General features: G+C 40.9%; 1 protein-coding gene across 1 annotated transcript in view; it reads left to right on the forward strand.

The window, feature by feature from the left end:
- OTUD7A (OTU deubiquitinase 7A) overlaps nt 1–21,953 on the forward strand; it is a 394,020-nt gene that overhangs the window by 185,271 nt on the left and 186,796 nt on the right. The window contains 2 exon segments of the mRNA XM_087428823.1: nt 15,488–15,569; nt 17,064–17,218. Coding sequence (XP_087284949.1) covers nt 17,068–17,218 — 151 coding nt within the window. The 5' untranslated portion in view covers nt 15,488–15,569; nt 17,064–17,067.

Consider the following 21,953-nt stretch of genomic DNA (forward strand, 5'->3'; position numbering starts at 1 on the left):
TAATTGCGCTGTCCAAAGCCTCCAGTACTATGTTGAATAGGAGTGGTAAGAGTGGGCATCCTTGTCTTGTTCCTGTTCTCAGAGGGATAGCTTACACTTTTTCACCATTAAGTATGATGTTGGCTGTGGGTTTGTCATATATGGGCTTTATTATGTTGAGGTGCTTTCCTTCTATACCCGTTTTATTGAGAGTTTTTATCATAACTGGTGTTGGATCTTGTCAAATGCTTTCTCTGCATCTACTGAGATGATCATGTGATATTTATTCCTCATTTTGTTACTGTGGTGTATCACACTGATTGATTTGCAGATGTTGAACCATTCCTGCATCCCTGGTATAAGTCCCACTTGATCATGGTGTATGATCCTTTTAATGTATTGCTGTATTTGATTTGCCAATATTTTGCTGAGGATTTTTGCATTTATGTTCACCAGTGATATTGGCCTATAAGTTTCCTTCTTTGTCTTATCCTTGTCTGGTTTTGGTATCAGAGTAATGTTGGCCTCATAGAATGAGTTGGGAAGCATTCTGTCTCCTTCTATTTTTCAGAATAATTTTAGAAGGATAGGTATTAAATCTTCTTTGAATGTTTGGTAGAATTCTCCAGAGAAGCCATCTGGTCCAGGATTTTTGTCTTTGGGAGGTTTTTGATTACTGTTTCAATCTCTTTACTTGTGATTGGTCTATTCAGATTCTCTATATCTTCTTGCTTCAGTTTTGGTAGATTGTATGAGTCTCAGAAATTATCCATTTCTTCTAGGTTATCCAATTTGTTGGCATATAGTTTTTCATAGTATTCTCTTATATCCTTTGTATTTCTGTGCTATCCCTTGTAATTTCTCCTCTTCCATTTTCAATTTCATTTATTTGAGCCTTCTCTCTTTTTTTAGTGAGTCTGGCTAAGGGTTTGTCAATTTTGTTTACCTTCTCAAAGAACCAGCTCTTAGTTTCATTGATCCTTTCTATTGTTTTTTTAGTCTCTATTTCAGCTCTAATTTTTATTATTTCCCTCCTTCATCTGACTTTGGGCTTTGTTTGTTATTCTTTTTCTAGTTCTGTTAGGTGTAGTTTAAGATTACTTATTTGAGATTTTTCTTGTTTGTTGAGGTAGGCCTGAATTGCTATAAATTTCCTGCTTAGTACGACTTTTGCTGCATCCCATAAGAGTTGGTATGTTTTGTTTTCATTTTCATTTGTCTCCAGGTATTTTTTGATTTCTCCTCTGATTTCTTCATTGATCCAATGGTTGTTCAGTAGTGTGTTGTTTAGTCTCCACATATTTGTGACTTTCCCGGCTTGTTTCTTGTAGTTGATTTCTAGTTTCATAGCATTGTTGTTGGAAAGATGCTTGGTATGATTTCAATCTTCTTAAATTTATTAAGGCCCTCCTTGTTTCCCAACATATGGTCTATCTTTGAGAATGTTCCATGTGCACTTGAGAAGAATGTGTATTCTGTTGTTTAGGGATGGAATGTTCTATATCTATCTATTAAGTCCATCTGGTCTAACATTTCATTTAAGGCCATTGTTTCCTTGTTGACTTTCTGTCTGGATGATCTATCCACTGATGTAAGTGGAGTGTTGAGGTCCCCTACTATTATTGTGTTGTTGTCAATTTCTTCCTTTAGGTCTGTTAATAGTTGCTTTATATACTTGTTGGTCCTGTGTTAGGTGCATATATATTCATAAGTGTTATGTCCTCTTGGTGGAATGTCCCTTTTATCATTTTATACTGTCCTTTGTCTCTCATTGCCTTTTTTATCTTGAAGTCTGCTTTGCCTGGTATAAGTATGGCAACATCTGCTTTCTTTCACTTGCCATTTGCTTGGGATATTGTCTTCCATACCTTCACTCTAAGTCTGTGTTTGCCTTTAGAACCAAGATATGTTTCCTGAAGGCAGCATATTGTTGAGGCTTGGTTTTTAATTCATCCAGCCACTCTGTCTCTTTTGATTGATGAATTCAATCCATTTACATTTAGAGTGATTATTGATATACAAGGGCTTAATACTACCATTTTATCTCTTGTTTCCCAGTTGTTCTATATTTCCATTGTTTCTTTTCCCTAGTATTTCTCACTGCCATTTCATTTTGGTAGTTTTCTGTGATGGTTTTCTCAGTTTTCTCTTTATTTATGATTTGTGGCTCTGCTCTGATTTTTTGTTTAGTGGTTACCATGAGGTTTGTATAAAATATCTCATGGATAAGATAGTCCATTTTCTGATAGCCTCTTATTTCCATTAGCTTAAGCAGGATCCCTCCCTCTATTCTTCCCCTTCTGAGTTATTGTTGTCACAAATTATTCTTTTTTTGTGTTGTGAGTTTGTGACTAAATTGAAGCGTGTATGGTTATTTTTGATGCTTTCCTAGGGATAGACTTTCTCCTCCACCAACTTTGCATGTTGGGTCTTGTCCTCTTGCTTTCTGCCTTATAGTCCCAAGATGGTGAGTGTACCTGCAGATATTATGTACCTGTTTAAGGCATAAAGGAAAGGAAAGACAGAGTGGGAAAGGACTATTCCTAAAGCCTTACCCTTCTATCAGATAAGTAAAAGCTTTGCCATAAACCCGACCCAGTTGACTTCTGTTTCCATCATGTAGACCTGAAGCATTCAGTGTGGCGACATCCAGATTGGTAAATCCCATGTCAAGGTCAGTGACTGGCTTTATGATTCATCCCTCAGTGCTAGGAATGTTGTCAATATTCTCTGAAAATCAAAGATTCTCCACTGCTAAACCAAGATTCTGACAAACCAAGATTCTGTCAGCAGTAGGCAAATGAGTGTAGGGTTGGCAACACCTAAGAAAACAAGTGACTACCTTCCCATCTCTTTTGATGCCATTGACCCATATTTCACCCTGTTACCAAATTTTCATATCTTTGTTTTCCTAAAGAACATGTCAGTTCACTCCTCTGAACTCCCCAGTGTCTAACAGCTGGCCTCATGTTACAGGCTACTCATCCTGACAGCCCACAGGGTCCAACTTAACAGTCTCCATGCTCATTAGCTCTCCTGCTCCTTATGCCACTGGCCCCTAAACATACAAGGTTGTTTGTGCCTCTTGACATCTGCTCCTGTTGTTCATCCAGCTTGGAATGTCTTCTTCTCAGCCTTCCTAAATCCTCCTCAAAAACTCATTTTACATTTGGCCTTCTTCATTCTCCCAGACAGAAGGAACTGTCCCTTTCTGGCATTCTAATGGATTTGCTCATACACAATATTATAGTATTTATTCCAATTTGAGTTGAATTATGGTTATTTTAATGTCTACCCATCAGAATAGAGTAGGAACTTGGATTTAATATTTTCATTTTCATTTTGTTCATTCGCTCAATAGATTTATTTATCATCTCATATATTCCAGGTCATGGTGAAGTTAAGATAAAAAATATGAACCCTGCCCTCCAGGGCTGCCCTCATAGAGAGAGGGAAGGAGGCAAGTAGGTCAGGGGTAGTAGCCCAAGACCTGACCCTTTAGGCTCTTTTAACTCGATAGGAAACATGTCTTCTCCCAGTGAAGAGCAGAATAAAATGATTGAAATCAATAGAAATATAAACCTGAATAGTGAGTTTTTTGGATCTTTTTAAACTCTATTGTTGGCACATTGGTCTGGTTCAGACACATATTTTATGTCAGAGTGACAGCTAGATTTGTGAGCCTGGAAAATAAAAACATTAATTTTTCAAAGCAAGGGATTCTTGCAAGCATTTTAGTGCTGGAGGCTTGGAATTGTGCAGGGAAACTCTGCTGCAGATTTGCAAGGATGAGATAATGCCTCTGATACCCATGTTCCCTTGGAAAGTGACCATTGCAGGGTGTGGGCACATTACACGCTTGCAGGATGTAGTTGTCCTCTACATGTCAGGATAAGTGCTGCCGTATCTCATGGCCTTGATATTATCTTCAAAATTAGTGATTATTCCTTATGGATTCTTTAATAATTGCTTAGTCTTTAATGTGAGTTCAAGGCAGAAAATAGCATGGAAAGAGCAATCCATAACTCCTTGGGGATCATGAGCCTTTGAGTGTGATGATAGCTGTACTGTACACTTGCTCTCATATTAAGAACCCTTGAAGAATTAGACATTTCACTGATTAATATATCATTGCAATGCACACAATAGAAAACCTCGGTAGATTCTACACTTACTATTATCCCCAAAAATGTAAATTTTAGGAGAATCTTTTCTTCCATCTTGCCATACTGGGAGAAAATCATTAAAAGGTGTGGTTGAGTATCAACTAAGGAAATGTTTTTTTCTGATCGGGCATCTGTGCACATACTGTATTTCAAAGGCACTGGATGTTTTGACCTGAGAACATTTGAAGACCCCTGTACTGTTTTAAAGGGGCAGTGAATGGTGACCATTGGATCAAAGTGGGTCATATGGGAATCATAACTCTGCCACCAGGCTTCTGAGCTTCAGTAAAATGGAACAAAGCCACTGGCCTTGTGGAGTTGTCGTCTGTATGAGAGTTAACTCACCCATAAAGCACTTGGCACAGTCAATACCATCCTGGGTACCCAGCAAGTAGTAGTTATTTTCCTCATTTAAACATAGAGAGGATTTAGATCCATGGGAAGAATTTCTTTTATTGTCCAACTGCATTCAAATAAATTTGAAAACCAAGATAAAATGGATAAATCTGTAGGAAAATACAATCTAACGAAATTGAATCCTATAGAGATAGAAAGTCCAAACAGTAATTTCCACAGAAAAAAATAGAAAAGCCTATAAAAGAGTCCCCCCTAAAAGAATCATCAGGAACAGATTGATTCATAGAGAATGTCTGCCAAACCTTCAAATATCAGATGACCCCAATGCTACTTAGGTTATTGCAAGAGAATTGAAAAGGAAGCTAAACTGCCAGTTTTATTTAGTGTCTATAATGTATTGTAAAACTTGACTGTAAAACTTGACAAAGGTTGCACATAAAAATAAAAACCATATATCAATCTAATGCATTAATATCAATGTAAGAATTTTAAATAAAAATTAGCAAACTGAATCAAAAAGCACATAAAAAAGAAATACCAATGAATGTTTAAAGGGGATTTATTCCAGAAATATGAGTAAATGCTAATATTAGAAGTCTAATTAGTAGATCTTAGGAAAAAGATGATGTCTAAGTCAACATCCATCCATGATAAAATCACTCAATAAGGTTTATGGATGCTTTCTAAACATGTGTGTGTGTGTGTGTGTGTGTGTGTGTGTGTGTGTGTTTATAGCCCAAAAGCCAGCAGCCAGCATCTTACTCAATGTGGAAACACTGACGTTATTCCCACTAAAGTTAGGAGCAAAGCAAAGATGCCTATTGCCTCTACTAATATTTAATATTGTGTTGAATTAGTCAGTTCAGTCAGGCAAGAGAAAAGAGGCTTAAGAATTGAAAATTAAGAGAGTAACACAATCTCTGTTTGCATTTTATATGATTATATACCTAGAAAACCAAAAAAAAAAACTATGGAAAAATTTCTAAAAAACATTAAGAATTTAGTAAAATAGCAGGATATAAATTTAACACTGGCAAATCAATAGCTTTGTTTATAAATATGATAACCAGTTAACACACGTAATGGGAGAAGAGATGCATTTTGTGAATACCTAGGAATAAACCTCACAAGGAAATACAGAAATAGACCCAAATGCCTATGCAAATTTAGAATACAAAAATCGAGGCATCTGAAATCAGTGGGACTTATACCCACTGATGGGCTTGTTCATAAGTGATGTTAGAATAGCTGGATAGACTTACGGAAAATGATAAAATCGGATCCATTCCTCATTTGGTGCACCAGGATCAACTCCAACTACATCAGAGTTTTAAATATAAAAAATAAAACCCTTCAATTAGTAGAAAGAAACACTGGTGAATTCCTCTGTAATCTGGCAATGGGAAAAAATTTTCAAATTAAGACTCAAAATCCAGAAGCATTAAAGGAAAATATACAAAACTATATATAAACTATTATAATATACTTAATTTTTCAGAGCAGTTTTAAGTTCACAGCAAAATTGAGCAGAAAGTATAGATAGTTCCCATATACCTCCTGCCCCCACGCACATATAGCCTGCCCTACTTATCAGCAGCCCCCACCAGAGTGATACATTTGTTACAATTAATGAACCTACACTGACACATCCTTATCACTCAAAGTCATAGTTTACATTAGAGTTCACTCTTGGTGTTGTACATTTGTTGCTTCATAACCTCTGGAGTTCCCCAGGTGAAATCCAATACTAGCCCTCGTACACGGAGGGCAAGGAGAGAGGGAAGAAAGAGGCAGATACTCCATAGTGGTATGTGGCGGTTGTAATAAGCAAGGGAACTTACATACGAGGCTTGTCTTGGGTGGATGCAAGATGAGTAGATATCCTCATCTGCCTGCCAGAATCTTCAAAGTTTATAGAGATGCTTTAACTGCGTTCAGTCTCATATTCAAACCACGTGGTATCCACCACAATTACTCTCTCAAGGCTGCGTCCTTGAAACAGCTCCTAGTGTGGGGATAGTAGGCAGGACATATATTCCAAGGACAGGGGAAAGAATAAGGAGTCTCTGATTGCCCAGCTCCGGCTCTTGAGTCAACCAGTGGTCACATCCTCTAGATGACCTCCTCTAATAACATTCTATGGGTTTTGACAAATTTATAATGACGTGCGTCCACCATTATAGTATCATACAGAATAGTTTCACTGCTCTAAAAATCCTCTGTGCTCTACCTAGTCGTCCCCCCAATACAAACTTTTTTTGTAATTGCGAGGGAAAAGACATTGAAAGCAAAGGAGAGAGAGACAAATGACAAACTAGGGGAAATATTTTCAGTGTATATCACAGAAAAAGGTTTATTATCCCTAATATATAGAGAGCTACTAATGATAGGGAAAATAAAGACCAATAATCGTATTTCAAGGGGGGAAAGGACTAGAGAATTGGATGGTATACAGAAAATAAAAGGAAAATGGTTCTCAGCCGTAATAGAGGATGTTCAAGTTCACTCTTAGAGAAATAAATGCAAATTTAAACTACCGTGAGATACTGTTTCTCACCTATGAGGTGGCCAAAAATCCAAAAGTCAACAATATACTCTATAGGTCAGGGTTTTCGTGTTGCCATTGGCAATGAAAACTGATGCAACGTCTATGGGGGACAGTTTGGCAGCATCTAGCAATAGTAGTATTCCATCAGCATTGTCTTTTGATCCAATCTCACTTCTAGGAATCTATCCCAAAGAAACACTGAAAAAATATGAAAGATTTACACAGGAAATCGTCTTCATTCCTTTCTGGAGCTACAGAGCAATGGTCAATCCTCTATTGGTGTACATTTGTGTTGTTTGTAGACCTTTGTTGTTATAGATGGTATAATGAATGTGAAAGATCTCTTGATACTGGAGCAGAGTGAGCTGCAGGAGGTATGTAAGGTAAGAAAAGCAATATGGAGAAAAACATCTATAGTATATCATTTCTCCAAGCAATGGGAGGATGCAATATGACTTTCTAAAATCCACTAAAGTGAAAAAGGGAGTATAAACCAGGTAACTAAACACAAAATTATAGAGCAAGGAACGGAATAGAGCAAAGAGGACAGAATAGAGTCACACTTCTTTGAATATACCTTGTTTTTGAGATTGGGCTTTGGGACTTTGTAAATATTTTACAAAATTATAAAACAAAGTTAACTTTAAAAGGCAGTCTTTAAAATAACAATAAAATGAAGCAAGTGGACCTATATGTGTATTTACTTGGTGGCATAGCCACAACAAAGAGAACTATTCAAGGTGACTTTTAAAGCCTGGTAATTTACCTGTTCATGCAAATGAACCTAAGGCCAAAGAAAATAAATACTATCGATAAACAAACAAGCAAACTGTTTACAGTAATCATTCTGCTGGTGTTAGTCTTTTATTAGTATTCTGGGACTCTTTTGTGTAAATTGCGGGCAAACTTGAATGAGTAATTGTATAATATTCTATCATTCCCAATGTTATTAAGAACCAGGATCAGGAGTAGATTGAAGAAGTTCATATGTAAGATGGATGAGGCAAAATAAAAACTCTGAAATCCTCAATTTGAATTGGAAATACTAGAATGAACTTAAGATGTATTTTGTATTAAAATCAACACACATATTTCTTAGTTCTGTCCACTAAAAAGTCCCATAAACAATAACTGTCTCAGTAGCAGTGGGTACACCAAGCACCAAGACTGTGGTCCTGAAAAGCCATTCTCACGAAATACTCATGGTTCCTTGGAGAAATGGCTTATTCCAGTTCTGGAGCAGGAAATGTACAAGATGAACTTGAAACATCTTGATGTTCCTAATAGCAAGGAAACGATGGATGGAGGATACCAGGGTCAAGGCAAGTTGACTCAGTACTCAGGAGCCAGCTGTAAGAGGCTCTCACTGGCCAAAATTGGGACAATTTGAGCATCAATACAGATGATAATTGCATCTTCATTGGATGGATTTAAATGCATCAAATATGTTTAAGTCTATGAGTGTAAAATGATCTTTAAATAAAGAAAATGAATTGACCACCATTGGAGGAAGCAAGTGAACCCACTCATCTAGTAAGATGGTGAGTTGAAACAAGGCAAATAAAGCTTTTCTCTTGCTGTTTCTGTTTGAAGTCTACTGCTGGGTAACCAAATAGGATATTAGTGGAAGTTTCCCTTTATATGAATATTCCCGCTAATAAATGAAGAAGGAATGAACGATTATCAACATGTGCAGCCTTGAGTGAATTGCTGGGTCTGGACAGTGATCAACAATGACTGCTACCTCCATAAGCAAAGATAAATGTTCTGTACCACCTAACTGAAGAAGACGGCACCACCTATGATGTATTTTTGTCCAGAATTAAACCTGAATTTGGTCAAGCCCTCATATCCAAGTACCAATTTACAGGAAATACAGAGTACAGAGACGCATATTACCTGGCACCACATGAGCAATCAGGAAAAGCCAGACGGTAGAAAACTCTACAAGGAAAGTGATCAGGCTTTTTCAACAAAGAAAAAAGAAAGGTGGAGGCAAAACTTATAGATTAAAAAAGACATATCAGTCAGTTACAATGCATGGACCTTATATAAATCCTGGTTCAAACAAACTGAAAAACATATGTGAATTTTTTGTTTTTGAGATCATTGGAGATTTGAACACTGACTGGATATTAATGACGTTGAGGAATGATTGCTAGTTTGGGGCGTGATAGTGGTACTGTGGTTATGTTCTAAAGAGTCTTTTTAGAGACACCAAGCACCAGGGAGCAAACTCTGGATGTGTGCCAGTGCCTGCCCACCATACGAAGCCTGAGGCCAGAGGAAGAATCAGTCATGCTGATCCTGCCTTCATTTAAAATGTTGGTATTTTGTTCAAGATTGCACTAATATTGATTTTTATTTTTTTTTATTTTTTTATTTATTTTTTTTTTTGTGAGGAGATCAGCCCTGTGCTAACATCCGCCAATCCTCCTCTTTTTTAGCTGAGGAAGACGGCCCTGGGCTAACATCTGTGCCCATCTTCCTCCACTTTATATGGGACGCCGCCACAGCATGGCTTGCCAAGCAGTGCGTCGGTGCGCGCCCGGGATCCGAACCAGCGAACCCCGGGCTGCCGCAGTGGAGCGCGCGCACTTAACCGCTTGCGCCACCGGGCCGACCCCCTAATTTTGATTTTTAAATGTAGCACTAAAATACTGTTTATCTTGATTCCTGAGATTTTCACTCCCTCTTAAATTTTGCACCTTCGGCAAATACCTCACCTGCCTCACCCTAGTCCTGGGCCTGCTATCTGCCAGGCACTGTGAAGCCTAGAGAGCAGAAAGGAGAGTGAAGTCAGATTCGAGTGCTCAGACAGCTGGCCTTTTGTGAGGATAGGTAAACATTAGATACAAGGCATTGACCAGCCTGTTTGCTGCCCTGGAGGTGGAGAGCAGTTTTACACACTCATTTCCCCCAGTGCTCTCCCTCTGTCTGACCCGGTGGTCAGACCATCAGTCTCTGCCTCCAACTCCCAGTCCTGGTCTTCCTCCTCCCCATCTTGTCACCCTCCAGTTTTATTAGGCTCCACTGAAACAGAAGTTAATGAAAAACAGACCTTGATGCAATTTTCGTCTTTATCCTGCTACACCTCTGTCCTGCAGTTTTGCTCTCTCTGGTTAGACCAACTCCTCCACTTGAGGATCCCCCAAATCCAGCAGTCCCGACCAAGGCCGTGCCTGTTTCTGCATCTCTCTCTCTGATCCTTGGGAAGCTCCTGGTGGGAGGGCCCAAGGAACTCAGAGTTCCTAGTGCTTAAACAGTGGCCTAAACAGGGTAGCAGCCCAATGAATGCTATTGCTTGAATGATAAATGAAAGCAGCCACCTCGAGTATTGGGAAGAATGTGGAATTTAAGTCAGGAACACCCATCCAGCGTTAACACTCTGTGATTCCAAGCCAGGGTACCAGAGGTGGCCTTGGGCTGAGGTCTGAGAGCAGTGCAAGGAGATAGGCCCAGCATGAGCCTGTGCACAGGGGGAAATGTGCCCATGTGCCCAGAGAGAGCAGCTCCCAGTTGGGAATGTGGGCCATGCAGAAGCCTGGGAGGCCAGGGAGAGCCTCAGCAGGGCCTGGACACCAGCCTGGACCAGCAGTTGGAACAGCCCAGAAAGAGGTGCCAGGAGTGGGTGGGCAGAGCAGGAAGTGTTTATTGGTTGGAGGTGTGAGTTCTGAAAATCTGGCTAATTTGCTGTTTCAGCTGAAGAAGGAAGGGAATGAAAATTTGGTTAGAGAAATGGGAAGGCAGGAATTAACATAAGAAAAGAAAACAATTATAAGGGAAAACAAATGTCACTGTGTTTCCTCCAATGCCCTGTCATTGTTTTTACCCCTTTTGCAGATGTTCATTAACAAGCTGAATTCACATCTCTGACACTAGTGGTTCTGGGACTTCAGCCCACAGCAGAATCACCTGAAGGACATGTAAAACCAGATGGCTTGGCCCACCCCCAGAGATTCTGATTCAGCAGGTCTGGGGTGGGGCCTGGGAGTGTGCATTTCTAGCAAGTTCCAAAGGCTGCTACTGCTGGTCTGAGGAGCACACTTTGAGAATCACAATTTCTAAGGCCCTGGCTCTGACGCCCAGTATCAAGAGGATTATCTCAAATATCTGTGTAACCCTAATTGTTTACAGAGCTCTTTCACAGACACTGTAATTCACTTAATCTCATGTAAGCCGTGCCCAATAGGTCCATCATTCTACATTGTTTGTCAGGCATCTGCCATCAGCCAGGTCACGGGCCGGCACTTAGGGTGTGGCAGAGCTAAGGAGGAGGGTCCTCCCCTGCTCAGCCCAGTGAGGGAGCAGGAACAAAGTCACACACCCAAGCCCACGTTTAATTAAACTAATTTACCAAAACAAAGGTCTTTTAAGTAAATGTATGGAGTGCTTTCTAGGAAGCTGGATAATTCTTTGCTTTATTTGGTTATTTAAACTTGACATTAACTTGCCTATTTAATAAGGAACAAAAGCCTAATGTGAAGCAAGATGTATGGATAGTACATTTTTAGTACGATTTCAATTTTAGCAATATTTTCCAAAGCATGGGACAGGACTGCCTCCATCAGAATCACCTAATGTGCTTACCACCAGTGGATGAATCTCTCCTCAGGCTGTCTGCTTCCGAAGTGCACAAGCATGTGTGTGTGTGTCAGTGTGTGTGAGGGAGAGACAAGAGAGGCAGAGAGACAGATCTGCATTTTAAGGAGGCCTATGGCAATGGCTTTTGTCCCCTCTAGTTGGGGGTCTGGGTGTGTAGGAATTGTCACAGGAATTAAGGGAAGACCACTGGTACAGAGCATGGCTCGGGGGTGGACAGGGGTGAGGCACAGAGCCTTGTCACAGCCAAGCAGGACTCTGAGGGGAGCTGCACTAGGAACATTCTCAGTGTGAGAGACAGCCTAGAGCATTTGGGAGTGTTCAAGAGACTCTCCCAGGAGTCAGGACCTGGTAGGGAGAGAGCCGGGGGCCAAAAGAGGCCAGGCTTCTGTGGACAGAGCGAAGGGCGTGGGAAGGACCTCTGTGCTCATGTGCTTGTGGGTGACCCTCTGAGGGAGCGGCAAGCCCAGGGGTCAGACATGGCCTTGGCTCCGTGCTGTGGGACAGACAAAGGGTCAAGGACAGCTCTTGGAGCAAGAGGAAGTGTGCCACACCTGGAGACCAGGGCACATCTCAGCAAGGTCCCCACAGCTCTTCCCTTCTCAAAGCCTCAGTCTCATCACACATAAAGAGAAGTAATAAAAATATGTACTCAAGAATACAGACGATGTTCAACAGTGGTTTTTAGGAAAATGCCTAGCCAGGTATCTGGTATTCAGGACAAGGGTAGTGAGTCTTCTGATTCTCAGACAGTTGCCACTGTCCTGGTGGTTGGGGCCAGGGCCTGGGGTGCAGTCCCCCCTTGTAGCACACAGGTGACCACAGGGAAGAAAGCTGGAAGCTGGCAGCTCCCCACAGAGCCTATTAAGACCCATCTCTCCAGCCCTCAAGGGAGCAATGCTGCCTCTCAGATGTGCACTCTTCCTGCTGCATAAACCACAGAGACACCCCTGCCCACCACATGTCTTTTTCACAGGGCAGCTCAGAAGAGGAAGAATGGCAGATTCATGAACACATAGAAATAAAAGGGAAGAGGATTCTCAGTTTCATTTTTCATCAATTTTCATGTAACAATTATAAACCTCAGCTCTTCTCTCCTTTTTGAGACATTCAAACCGTGGGATATTACAACAGAAAGAGTCTTTAGCTTGCCTGGCCAAAGCCCTGTATTCTGCAGGGAGGGGACCGAGGCTCAGGAGGTGGGCTTTGGTGGTGGATACAGGAGCTGTGCTCCAGGCCTCCCTCCTGGAACTCTCCATCAGTCTCCCACCGTGCATTTGCAGGCCTCTGCATCCATATGTCCCTGACTCAGGGACTGAGGCTCAGCCAGCAAAGGGGGTACAGGTCACCCCACCTATGTTTGAGTAGCGATGGGGGGCGGGTTTGTATCTGGTGCTCTTGGGAACAGGCCCCTGCCTGTCTCGAGTTCATGCCTACCTATCATCAATTAGCAAGCTCACTGGTATTTCTTCCTGCTGAAAATGCAGTGGGACTGGGCACAGGCAGTGAGAATACAGGATCCGATGCACCTCCATTATCCAGTCTAGTTCCTCAGCGGTTCCAGTGGCAGGAGTTCTGCTCCTCAGTGGAGACCTGGCTAGGCGAGGGTGGTCTCAGGGTCTCTGTTGAGAGTTCATTCGCTAGTTCAATAATAGCTAATGTTTATTGAGCAGGTATGCAGGCCAGGGCATTTCATGCAGTAACTCCTTAAAACTTTCGAGTAGCTATGAGGTACTACTATTCTAATTCCACCAGTGAGGAAACTGAGGCACAGAAAGGTGAAACAGCATCCCGGGGCCACACAGGCAGTAGTGGCGGAGCCACCTTGGCACTGAGAGACTGATCCCAGAGCCAAGCTCCTGTCCCCATGCTGAACTGCCTTTCCTAAGAATAGCTTGACATACCACTGTCCCCAGGGCGGTAGACAAGACCCTCAGAGAAGTTCTGTCCAAGGGCCAAGATGCACGGGAATAAATAAGATTGCAGAACCAGGACCCTGAGCCTCACGCCACTAGAACTGGGCCGTGTGGGTGCCTTGGCCCATGAAAGGCACGTTGAGGGGCCCAGCAGTGCACTTTAGAGGGGTGGCAGGGGGCAGCAAGGTGAGGACAGCGAAGGTGATCAGAAGCCCACGTTCCCACTGGCCTAGCTCCTCCCGTATCATCACAGTGCAGGAATATGAGGCCTTGGTGGCAGTGGTGATATTAGTATTAAGAAATAAGTCTTCAAGGGGATATGCACAGTGGCAAGCATCTTGCCATGCAAATGAATTTGGGTGAAAAATTCATTTTAAGCCTGCATTTTAATCTCTGTCTGCATCGAGGACAAGGTACAGAGGAGGAGTTGTGGGCATAAATCTGCACTACAACACTGGTGGGAGCTTGTAACAGTCACAGCATGGTGACTTGGTATACATATGAAAACACCTGAGATTGCATTACTCACAATAGCCAAAGGTGCGTGCAACCCAAGTGACCATTGATGGATGATGGATAAACAAAATGTGGTCTGTATGTAATGGAATATTATTCAGGCTTTTTGTGGACTGCATACTTGTGTCCCCCCAAAATCCATATGTTGAAGCCCTAGTCCCCAAGTGATGATATTAGGAGGCAGGGCCTTTGGGAGGTGATTAGGATTAGATGAGGTCATGAGGATGGAGCCCCCCTGATGGGATTAGCGTCCTCATGAGAAGAGGAAGAGACTAGGGCTCATTCTCTCAGTCCTCAGTCTCAACAGCAAGAAATTGGTGCTCTGCGAGCCAGGGAAACAGGTCTTCACTAGACACCGGATCTGCTGGCACCTTGATCTTGGACTTCCAGCCTCCACAGCTGTGAGAAATAAACATCTGTTGTTTTAGCTACCAGTCTATGGTATTTTGTTACAGCAGCCCAAATTGACTAAGACAACTCTTAAAAAGCAAGGAAATTCTGACACGTGCTACAACACAGATGAACCTTGAAGACATTATGCTGAGCGAAATAAGGCAGTAACAAAAGGACAAATGTTATATGATTCAATTATATAAGATTCCTAGAAAGTAGAATGGTGGTTGCCAGGGGCTAGGGGTATGGGGAAATGGGAGTTAGTGTTTAATGGGGACAGAGTTTCAGTTGAGAGAGATGAAAAAGTTCTGGAGATGGATGACGGTGATGGTTGCACAACAATGTGAATGTACTTAATGCCACTGAAGTGTACACTTAAAAATGATTAATATGGTAAATTTCATGTTATGTGTATGTTACTATAATTAAAAATATAACTAAGATTAAATGTATTGGTGTGTTGTTTACTAGTAAGGTTTGAAACAGCTCTGTACTGTGAAAGTGCTACTCATTGAAATATAAGTGCTTGTGGGGCCGGCCAGGTGGTGCAAGCAGTTAAGGGTGCATGCTCTGCTGCGGCAGCCCAGGGTTCGCTGGTTCGGATCCCAGGCATGCACTGACGCACTGCTTGGCAAGCCATGCTGTGGCGGCGTCCCATGTAAAGTGGGGGAAGATGGGCATGGATATTAGCCCAGGGCCAGTCTTCCTCAGCAAAAAAAGAGGAGGATTGGCAGATGTTAGCACAGGGCTGATCTCCTCACAAAAAAAAAAAAAAAGAAAGAAAGAAATATAAGTGCTTGCTAAAATGGGGAAAGTTGAGACCTTGCAGAAGCCCCCTGGCTGTGGGAGCTGATGGCCGGCTGGTAGGCCCCAGAAAAGCAGCAGGCATGCTGTGGAGAGTTGGCTGTGCCCCAGATGCAGCCTCCCTAGTGTGACAAGAAGCAAAGCCTTCAGCCTCTGTCTGAAGGTCAGGAGAATAACATGCTCTTATTCTCTGATTTGTCCCCCAGGTGGAAGTGACAAAAGAGGAGGCTCTCCGGTGCATGGAGAGAAGGAAGAAGGCGATCTCCTAATTGGTACCATATACATCAGGTCAAATAATTTTCTTATTTCCTAGCCACACCAACCAAAAATTACACCCAAGTAGAACCGTGTGCAAGGTGGTGTAGTAACAGTGAACATCTCTGAGGTCACAGACCTCCCCACCTGACCCCCAATCCTGAGAGTCTTGCATCTTAGATGAGCTTATTCCCCCTGTCTTACAATCACTGGGCTCAGAGAGGGTAGACAGCGTGTCACAGATCTGGGGCACAGATTTGACCAGTGTGCCTGGCTCTAAAACAGCAGCGGTCATCACAGAACCTAGCCCACAGAGCAGAACATCCAAGTGGTTATCCTGAAAAAAGGAACGGAGGACACTCATCAGTAGCATGGGATTGAAACTCACCCTACAGCATGTAAAATTCATTACATGCATAATTATATACTTATTTTATATAAGTATATAAAGAAAATTTATAAAATTTTCCATCATCTAAAGTGGGCTCAGCAAACTTTCTATAAGGGTCCAGATAGTAAATATATTTGGTTTTGTGGGCCCCATGGTCTCTGTTTTAACTGTTCAACTGAGCCATGTGCAAAAGCAACCATAGATGAAATGTAAATGAATGGGTGTGGCTGTGTTCCAATACAGCCTTATTTACAAAAACAGGTGGTGGACACACTTGTCCCACAGGCCATAATTTGCTGACCCCTTATGTATGCAAACACAGGGATGCCTTAGCACTGTATCAGCCATAAGTGGGTTATCTACCAGTGGCCCAGCACTGATTCACTAGTTCATGAGTCACCCTCACATACCATGTGCTGGTTGCTTTTCCTCCAAGAATTGGCTGGTACAGCCTGTGGTCAAGCTGCAGGATGCCCGTTGTATCTTTCTAACTGGGATTATTCTTCCTAGGAAATTTGACATCTTTATGAATTTTGTTGGATTATTACTGTAACTATGGCAACTCTTGGAGAGATGGCAGATAGTTTAGTCATCATCTTCAGCAAGTTTGGTATTTCAGCGAACTCTGGATTCACATGGAGTCTTTTCTAAGAGCCAAGTGAGGGGTGAGAGCTGAGGGGGTGTGTTGGCTCACTGATAAAGGACTAATTGGGATATAGCAGGCAACACAATTACATTGTGAAAGTGTTACATATCTGTATAACTTGGACGAGGATTAGAAATCTAGTGACTCCAAATTAATCTCTCTAAGTGTACTCAGGTCTTTGATTTTTTAAAAACTATCTAGTCTACCTTCTTTTCAATCGGTTGTCATTGGAATTGACAGCAAGTGAATGCAGGTCGGAAGCACTGGAGCTGGTAACGACCCCTTCTCTCATATGACACATACAGAGGGATCATGTTTGAGTTTGACTTTTATTTAACGTCTTATATGAAGACTCAGGAGGTTGTCCCAAACCAGCTCAAAAATATGTCACAGCAGGCAGAACTGGTTCCCTCTCTCCCTTGGGTCTCTGCCTGTGTTCTCGCTCATATCGCCACTTGCATCACTTTTCCTTCTGTCTTCTTTCCTGCAGATGGATGGTTTCTAGCCTGCTTCCAAACCCCACCTCAGCTGAGTGTTGGGCAGCCCTTCTACATGATCATATGACTCTTGATATGGACGCAGTCCTGTCAGACTTTGTTCGGTCCACGGGGGCAGAACCTGGTCTGGCCAGAGACCTGCTGGAAGGTAAGCCCGCCTCCTCATCCCCCACACCACCCTCTTCGGTGTGACTACCTTCCAAGCTGGTGACAAAAGATAAAAAGATTTCTGTTACCTGACAACAGTGGTACTTGGACTCTTTAAAAAGTAAAAGAAGGTGTTGGTGGTGAAATTATTTTTGTTACTCTTGACTTTATTTGGGGTATGGAATATCCTCTACGGTAAAAGTGCAGAAAGCATTAGCTAGGCTTTACGTTAAAGCTACCAGATAATGAGTCAAAATTTATCAGTAATTATTTTTTTAAAGAAAATATATTCAGTAGAGCAGGAATTACAGAACACTCAAGAAAACACTTTTATTGGAGACCTGAGCTTCTTATCTTTATCTTAGCTGAGACAGAAATACTTTAGGCCAAAGTTTTTGGTGAAAAAACTGCCTAGTAACCAGTAGAATAGATGGTAATAATTCACAAGCAGGAAGGCAAAATTCATCCTCAAGCTTTTAGAGTAGATATCATTTGCTACATGAAAAATGTCCATAGTCAGTATGTAGAATCTTTTCAGATATGTATTCAGCTATAATCATAATGGACTCAAAATTAATGTTTAATTTCTGTCTCAGTCCCTAAAATGGATTTACTTTGTGTATTTTTGACATTTTTTTTTTCTTGCGGTGAGGTAAAGAGAAGAGGTAGGAAGAGCTGGTTATAACTTCTCAGGACAATCAAATGTGTGAGAAGAGAGAATTTTTATATGATTACACTTTGCTTCAAGTATGTAAACTGCTGTTTGTGGAATTAGTTAACACTTGGTCCAGTGTTATAAGTCACGATGATTCCTAATTCACTTAGGAAAAATCAGAATTAGTGTACATCTGTGTGAATGGTGGAGGTAACTATTCAATCCTATTGAAAATTAAGAACCATCTATTGGAGGATTCTGAGAAAATGGTGGGGGCAATAGCATAGCTTTTAAATTTCTCTGAATCTCCCAGAATTTCAAACAAACTCGGGGTATAGAATAAACTATGCTTAGAGAATTTTTGTCATATATGTAAATCAAAGTGCTAGTCTTACTTCCCAATGGTCCTGTTATATAATGTCTCCCTGACAGTTCCCACTGCTTTTCTTAAGCGACCAGGAGTGTGAAGGAGGTTTAGAGTGAGGTTGGCAATGAGAGCGGGGGTGAAATCCAGACTCAGCTACTTACTGGCTATGAGATGTAGGGCCAATTATTTTACTTCCCTTCACCTCAGTTTTTTTAACACTTGCGTAGATTTGTGTTCCTTCTACCACTCTAACAACACAGAACCATCTCATCACCGCCCAATACCCCCTCTGGCTCTCTTTTATCTTCCTGCCCTCCCTACCCCATCTACTGGCCACCAGTGCTCTGTTTCCTCTCACTTTAGTTTTCTTTCTCTCAAGAGTGCCACATACACGAAATCATGCAGAACCTAATCTTTTGAAACTGGCTTCTTTTCACTCAACGTAATTATTTTGAGATTCATCTAAGTTGTGGCTGTCAGTATTTTGTTCGTTTTTGTTGCTAAGCATTATCCATTCTGGAGAGGCACCACGGTTTGTTGCTCCATTCACCTGTTGAAGGGCAGTTCAGTTGTTTCAATTCGGGGCAGTTATGACTCGAGCTGCTATAAACATTTGATAACCGGGGTTTTTGTGAACATAGTTTTAATTTTTCCAGGAGAAACACATAGAAGTGAGATTGCTGGTTCATGTGGTAAGTGTATGTTTAACTTTATAAGAAACTGCCAAACTGTTTTCCAGAATGCTGTACCATTTTGCATTCCCACAGGCAATGTACAAGAGTACTAGCTATGCCACATCCTCACCAGCACTTGGTATTTCTTTTTTTTTCTTTTTCTTTTAGCCATTCTAATGGGTGTGGAATGGTATTTCTTCATCGTTTTCGTTTTCATTTCCATAATGACTAATGATGTTGAAATTTTCTTTCATGTTATTATTTTCCATCTGTATATTTTCTCTGGTGAAACATACATTCAAGCCTTTTTCCTGTTTCTAGGGAAAATGGAGTTGCTTGTTTTCTTATAGTTGAGTTTTGAGAGTTCGTTATATATTCTGAGTATAAATCCTTTGTGAGATATGTGATTTGCAAATATTTTCTCCCACTTTGTGCTTGACTTTTCATTCTCTTAACAGTGCCCTTTGCAGAGCAAAAGTTTTTAATTTTGATGAAGTCCAATTTGTCATTTTTTTCTTTTATGAATCATGCTTTGGGTGACATGTCTGAGAACCTTTGCATAACTCTAGGTCATGAAGATTTTCTCCTATGTGGTTTCTTAAAAGTTTTATACTTTTATGGGGTTTTTTAGGTGATGAAGATTCGCCCTGAGCTAACATCCATTGCCAATCTTCCTCTTTTTTTGCTTGAGGAAGATTAGCCCTGAGCTAACATCTGTGCCAGTCTTCCTCTATTTTGTATTGTGGGTCACCACCACAGCATGGCTGACGAGTGGTGTAGGTCCACACTTGGGATCCGAACCGGCGAACCCAGGCCGCCGAAGCAAAGCATGCCAGACTTAACCACTACACCACAGGGCCGGCCCCTATACTTTTATGTTTTATACTTCCATCTCTGACTCATTTTGAGTTGATTTTTCTATAACAGGTAAGATTTAGGCTAAGGTTCATTTTTATACATGTAGATGTCCAATTGTTTCAGCACCACCTGTCAGAAAGATTATCCTTTCTCCATTGAATTGCCTTTGCACATTTGTCAGAAACCAGCTGAGTGTATCTGTGGGAATCTGTTTCTTGATGCCAATTCTGTTCCGTTGATCAATACATCCGTGCCTTTGCCAACACTACACCATCTTGATTACTATAGCTTTGTAGTGTAGTGAGTCTTAAAATCAGTTAGCGTGAATCTTCCGACTTTATTCTTCTCTTTCAAAAATGTTTCGACTATTCTATTTCCTTTGCCTTTCTATATAAATTTGAGGATTGGCTTAATTCTGTCTATTAAATTTCCTGCTGGGATTTTGATTGAAATTGTTATAAATCAATCCTAACTATTTTTTGCCTTCCAATCCTTGAAGTCAAGATAGCCATACTTTCCATTTACTTAGGACTTCTTTGCATTCTTTCATCAACATTTTGTAGTTTTTGGCATTTAGATCCTACATATGGTTTGTTAGATTTATATCTGGGTTTTTTTTGAACTGTTGTAAATGATATTTTTTTTTTTAAATTTCAGTTTCTAATTGTTCATTGCTAGCATAGAGAAATATAATTGATTTTTGTGTATTGCCCTTGTATCCTGAAATCTGGCTAAACTCAATGATTTGTTCTAGAGTGTATGTTGTATGTGTGCACCCTCATGGATGTGCATGCGTGCGTGTGTGTGTGTGTATGTATGTGTATTCCTTGGGATTTTCTACATAGGTAATCATGTTGTCTCTGAATAGGGAGAGTTTATTTCTTCCCTTCCAATGTGTATGCCTTTTATTTATTTTTCTTGACTTATTGCACTAGCTAGGACTTCCAGGTTGAGCTATTCAAAAGGTTGAATGAGGGGGCTGGTCCCATGGCATAGTGGTTAAGTTTACCTGCTCCGCTTCTGTGGCCTGGCATTCGTGGGTTCAGAGCCCAAGTGAGTACATATGCACCACTCATCAAGCCATGCTGTGGTGGCATCCCATATACAAAGTAGAAGACTGGCACATATGTTAGCTCAGGGCAAATCTTCCTCACCAAAAACAAACAAACAAAAAGGTTGAATGGGAATGGTGAAAGAGAACATCCTTGCCTTGTTCTTGATCTTAAGTGGAAAGCATTCAGTCTTTCACCATTATGTAAAATGTTAGCTGTAGGTTTTTGTAGATGCCCTTTATAAGGTGGAGGGAATTCCTTTCTATTCCTAGTTTTCTGAGAGTTTTATCATGAATACATGTTAAGATTTTTCAAATGCATTTTCTACATCAATTGACATGATCGTGTTTTTTCTTCTTCAAGCTTCTTCTTCAAAGCTAATGTAGTAGATTACATTGATTGCCTTCTAATAATTAACCAGCCTTTCAGCCATTATTTCTTTAAAGATTTTTCTGCTCCACATTTTCTCCTCTCCTTCTGGAACTGGGATGATTTGAAGGTTAGACCTTTCGTTCTTGTCCTACAGGCCCCTATAGTTCTATTCGTTTTCTTTTCAATCTTTTCTCTGTCTGTTGTTCAGACTGGATAATTTCTATTGATTTATTTCTAAATTAACAGACTCTTTCCTCTGTCATCTCCATTCTGTTATTGAGTCCATCCAGTGAATTTTTTATTTTACTTGTTGAATTTTTTCATTTCTAACATTTCCACTTGGTTCTTCTTTATAGCTTTTGTTTCTTTACTGAGACTTTCTATATTTTTCAAGAGTGTTCTCTCTTACTTGTTGAAAAATATTTATAATAACTGCTTTAAAGTCAGATAATTCCAATATCTCATTCTAGCATTGCTGTAGAGATTTCCCTGGGTTTTTGCATGGTAAGTAACTTTGGATTATATCCTAGACATTTTGAGTATTATGTTTTGAAACTGGTTGTTTAAATCTTATGGAAAATATTGTTATTTTTGTTTTAGAAGGTAATTGTCCCAGTAGGGTTCAGACCACAAGTTGCCAGTTCCTCAAGACTTCTGTGGATTGTGGTTCCAACATTGAGTCTTTGAGAAGTGGTATTTGGATTGTCTCATTGTGTAATACCTAGTGGCCAGTCTGGGACCTGGGCAGTAGTCTGTCC

This window comes from Ceratotherium simum, chromosome 3 (genome assembly GCF_057802395.1).
Source record: "Ceratotherium simum simum isolate JZ-2026a chromosome 3, ASM5780239v1, whole genome shotgun sequence".
Classification (NCBI taxonomy): domain Eukaryota; kingdom Metazoa; phylum Chordata; class Mammalia; order Perissodactyla; family Rhinocerotidae; genus Ceratotherium; species Ceratotherium simum.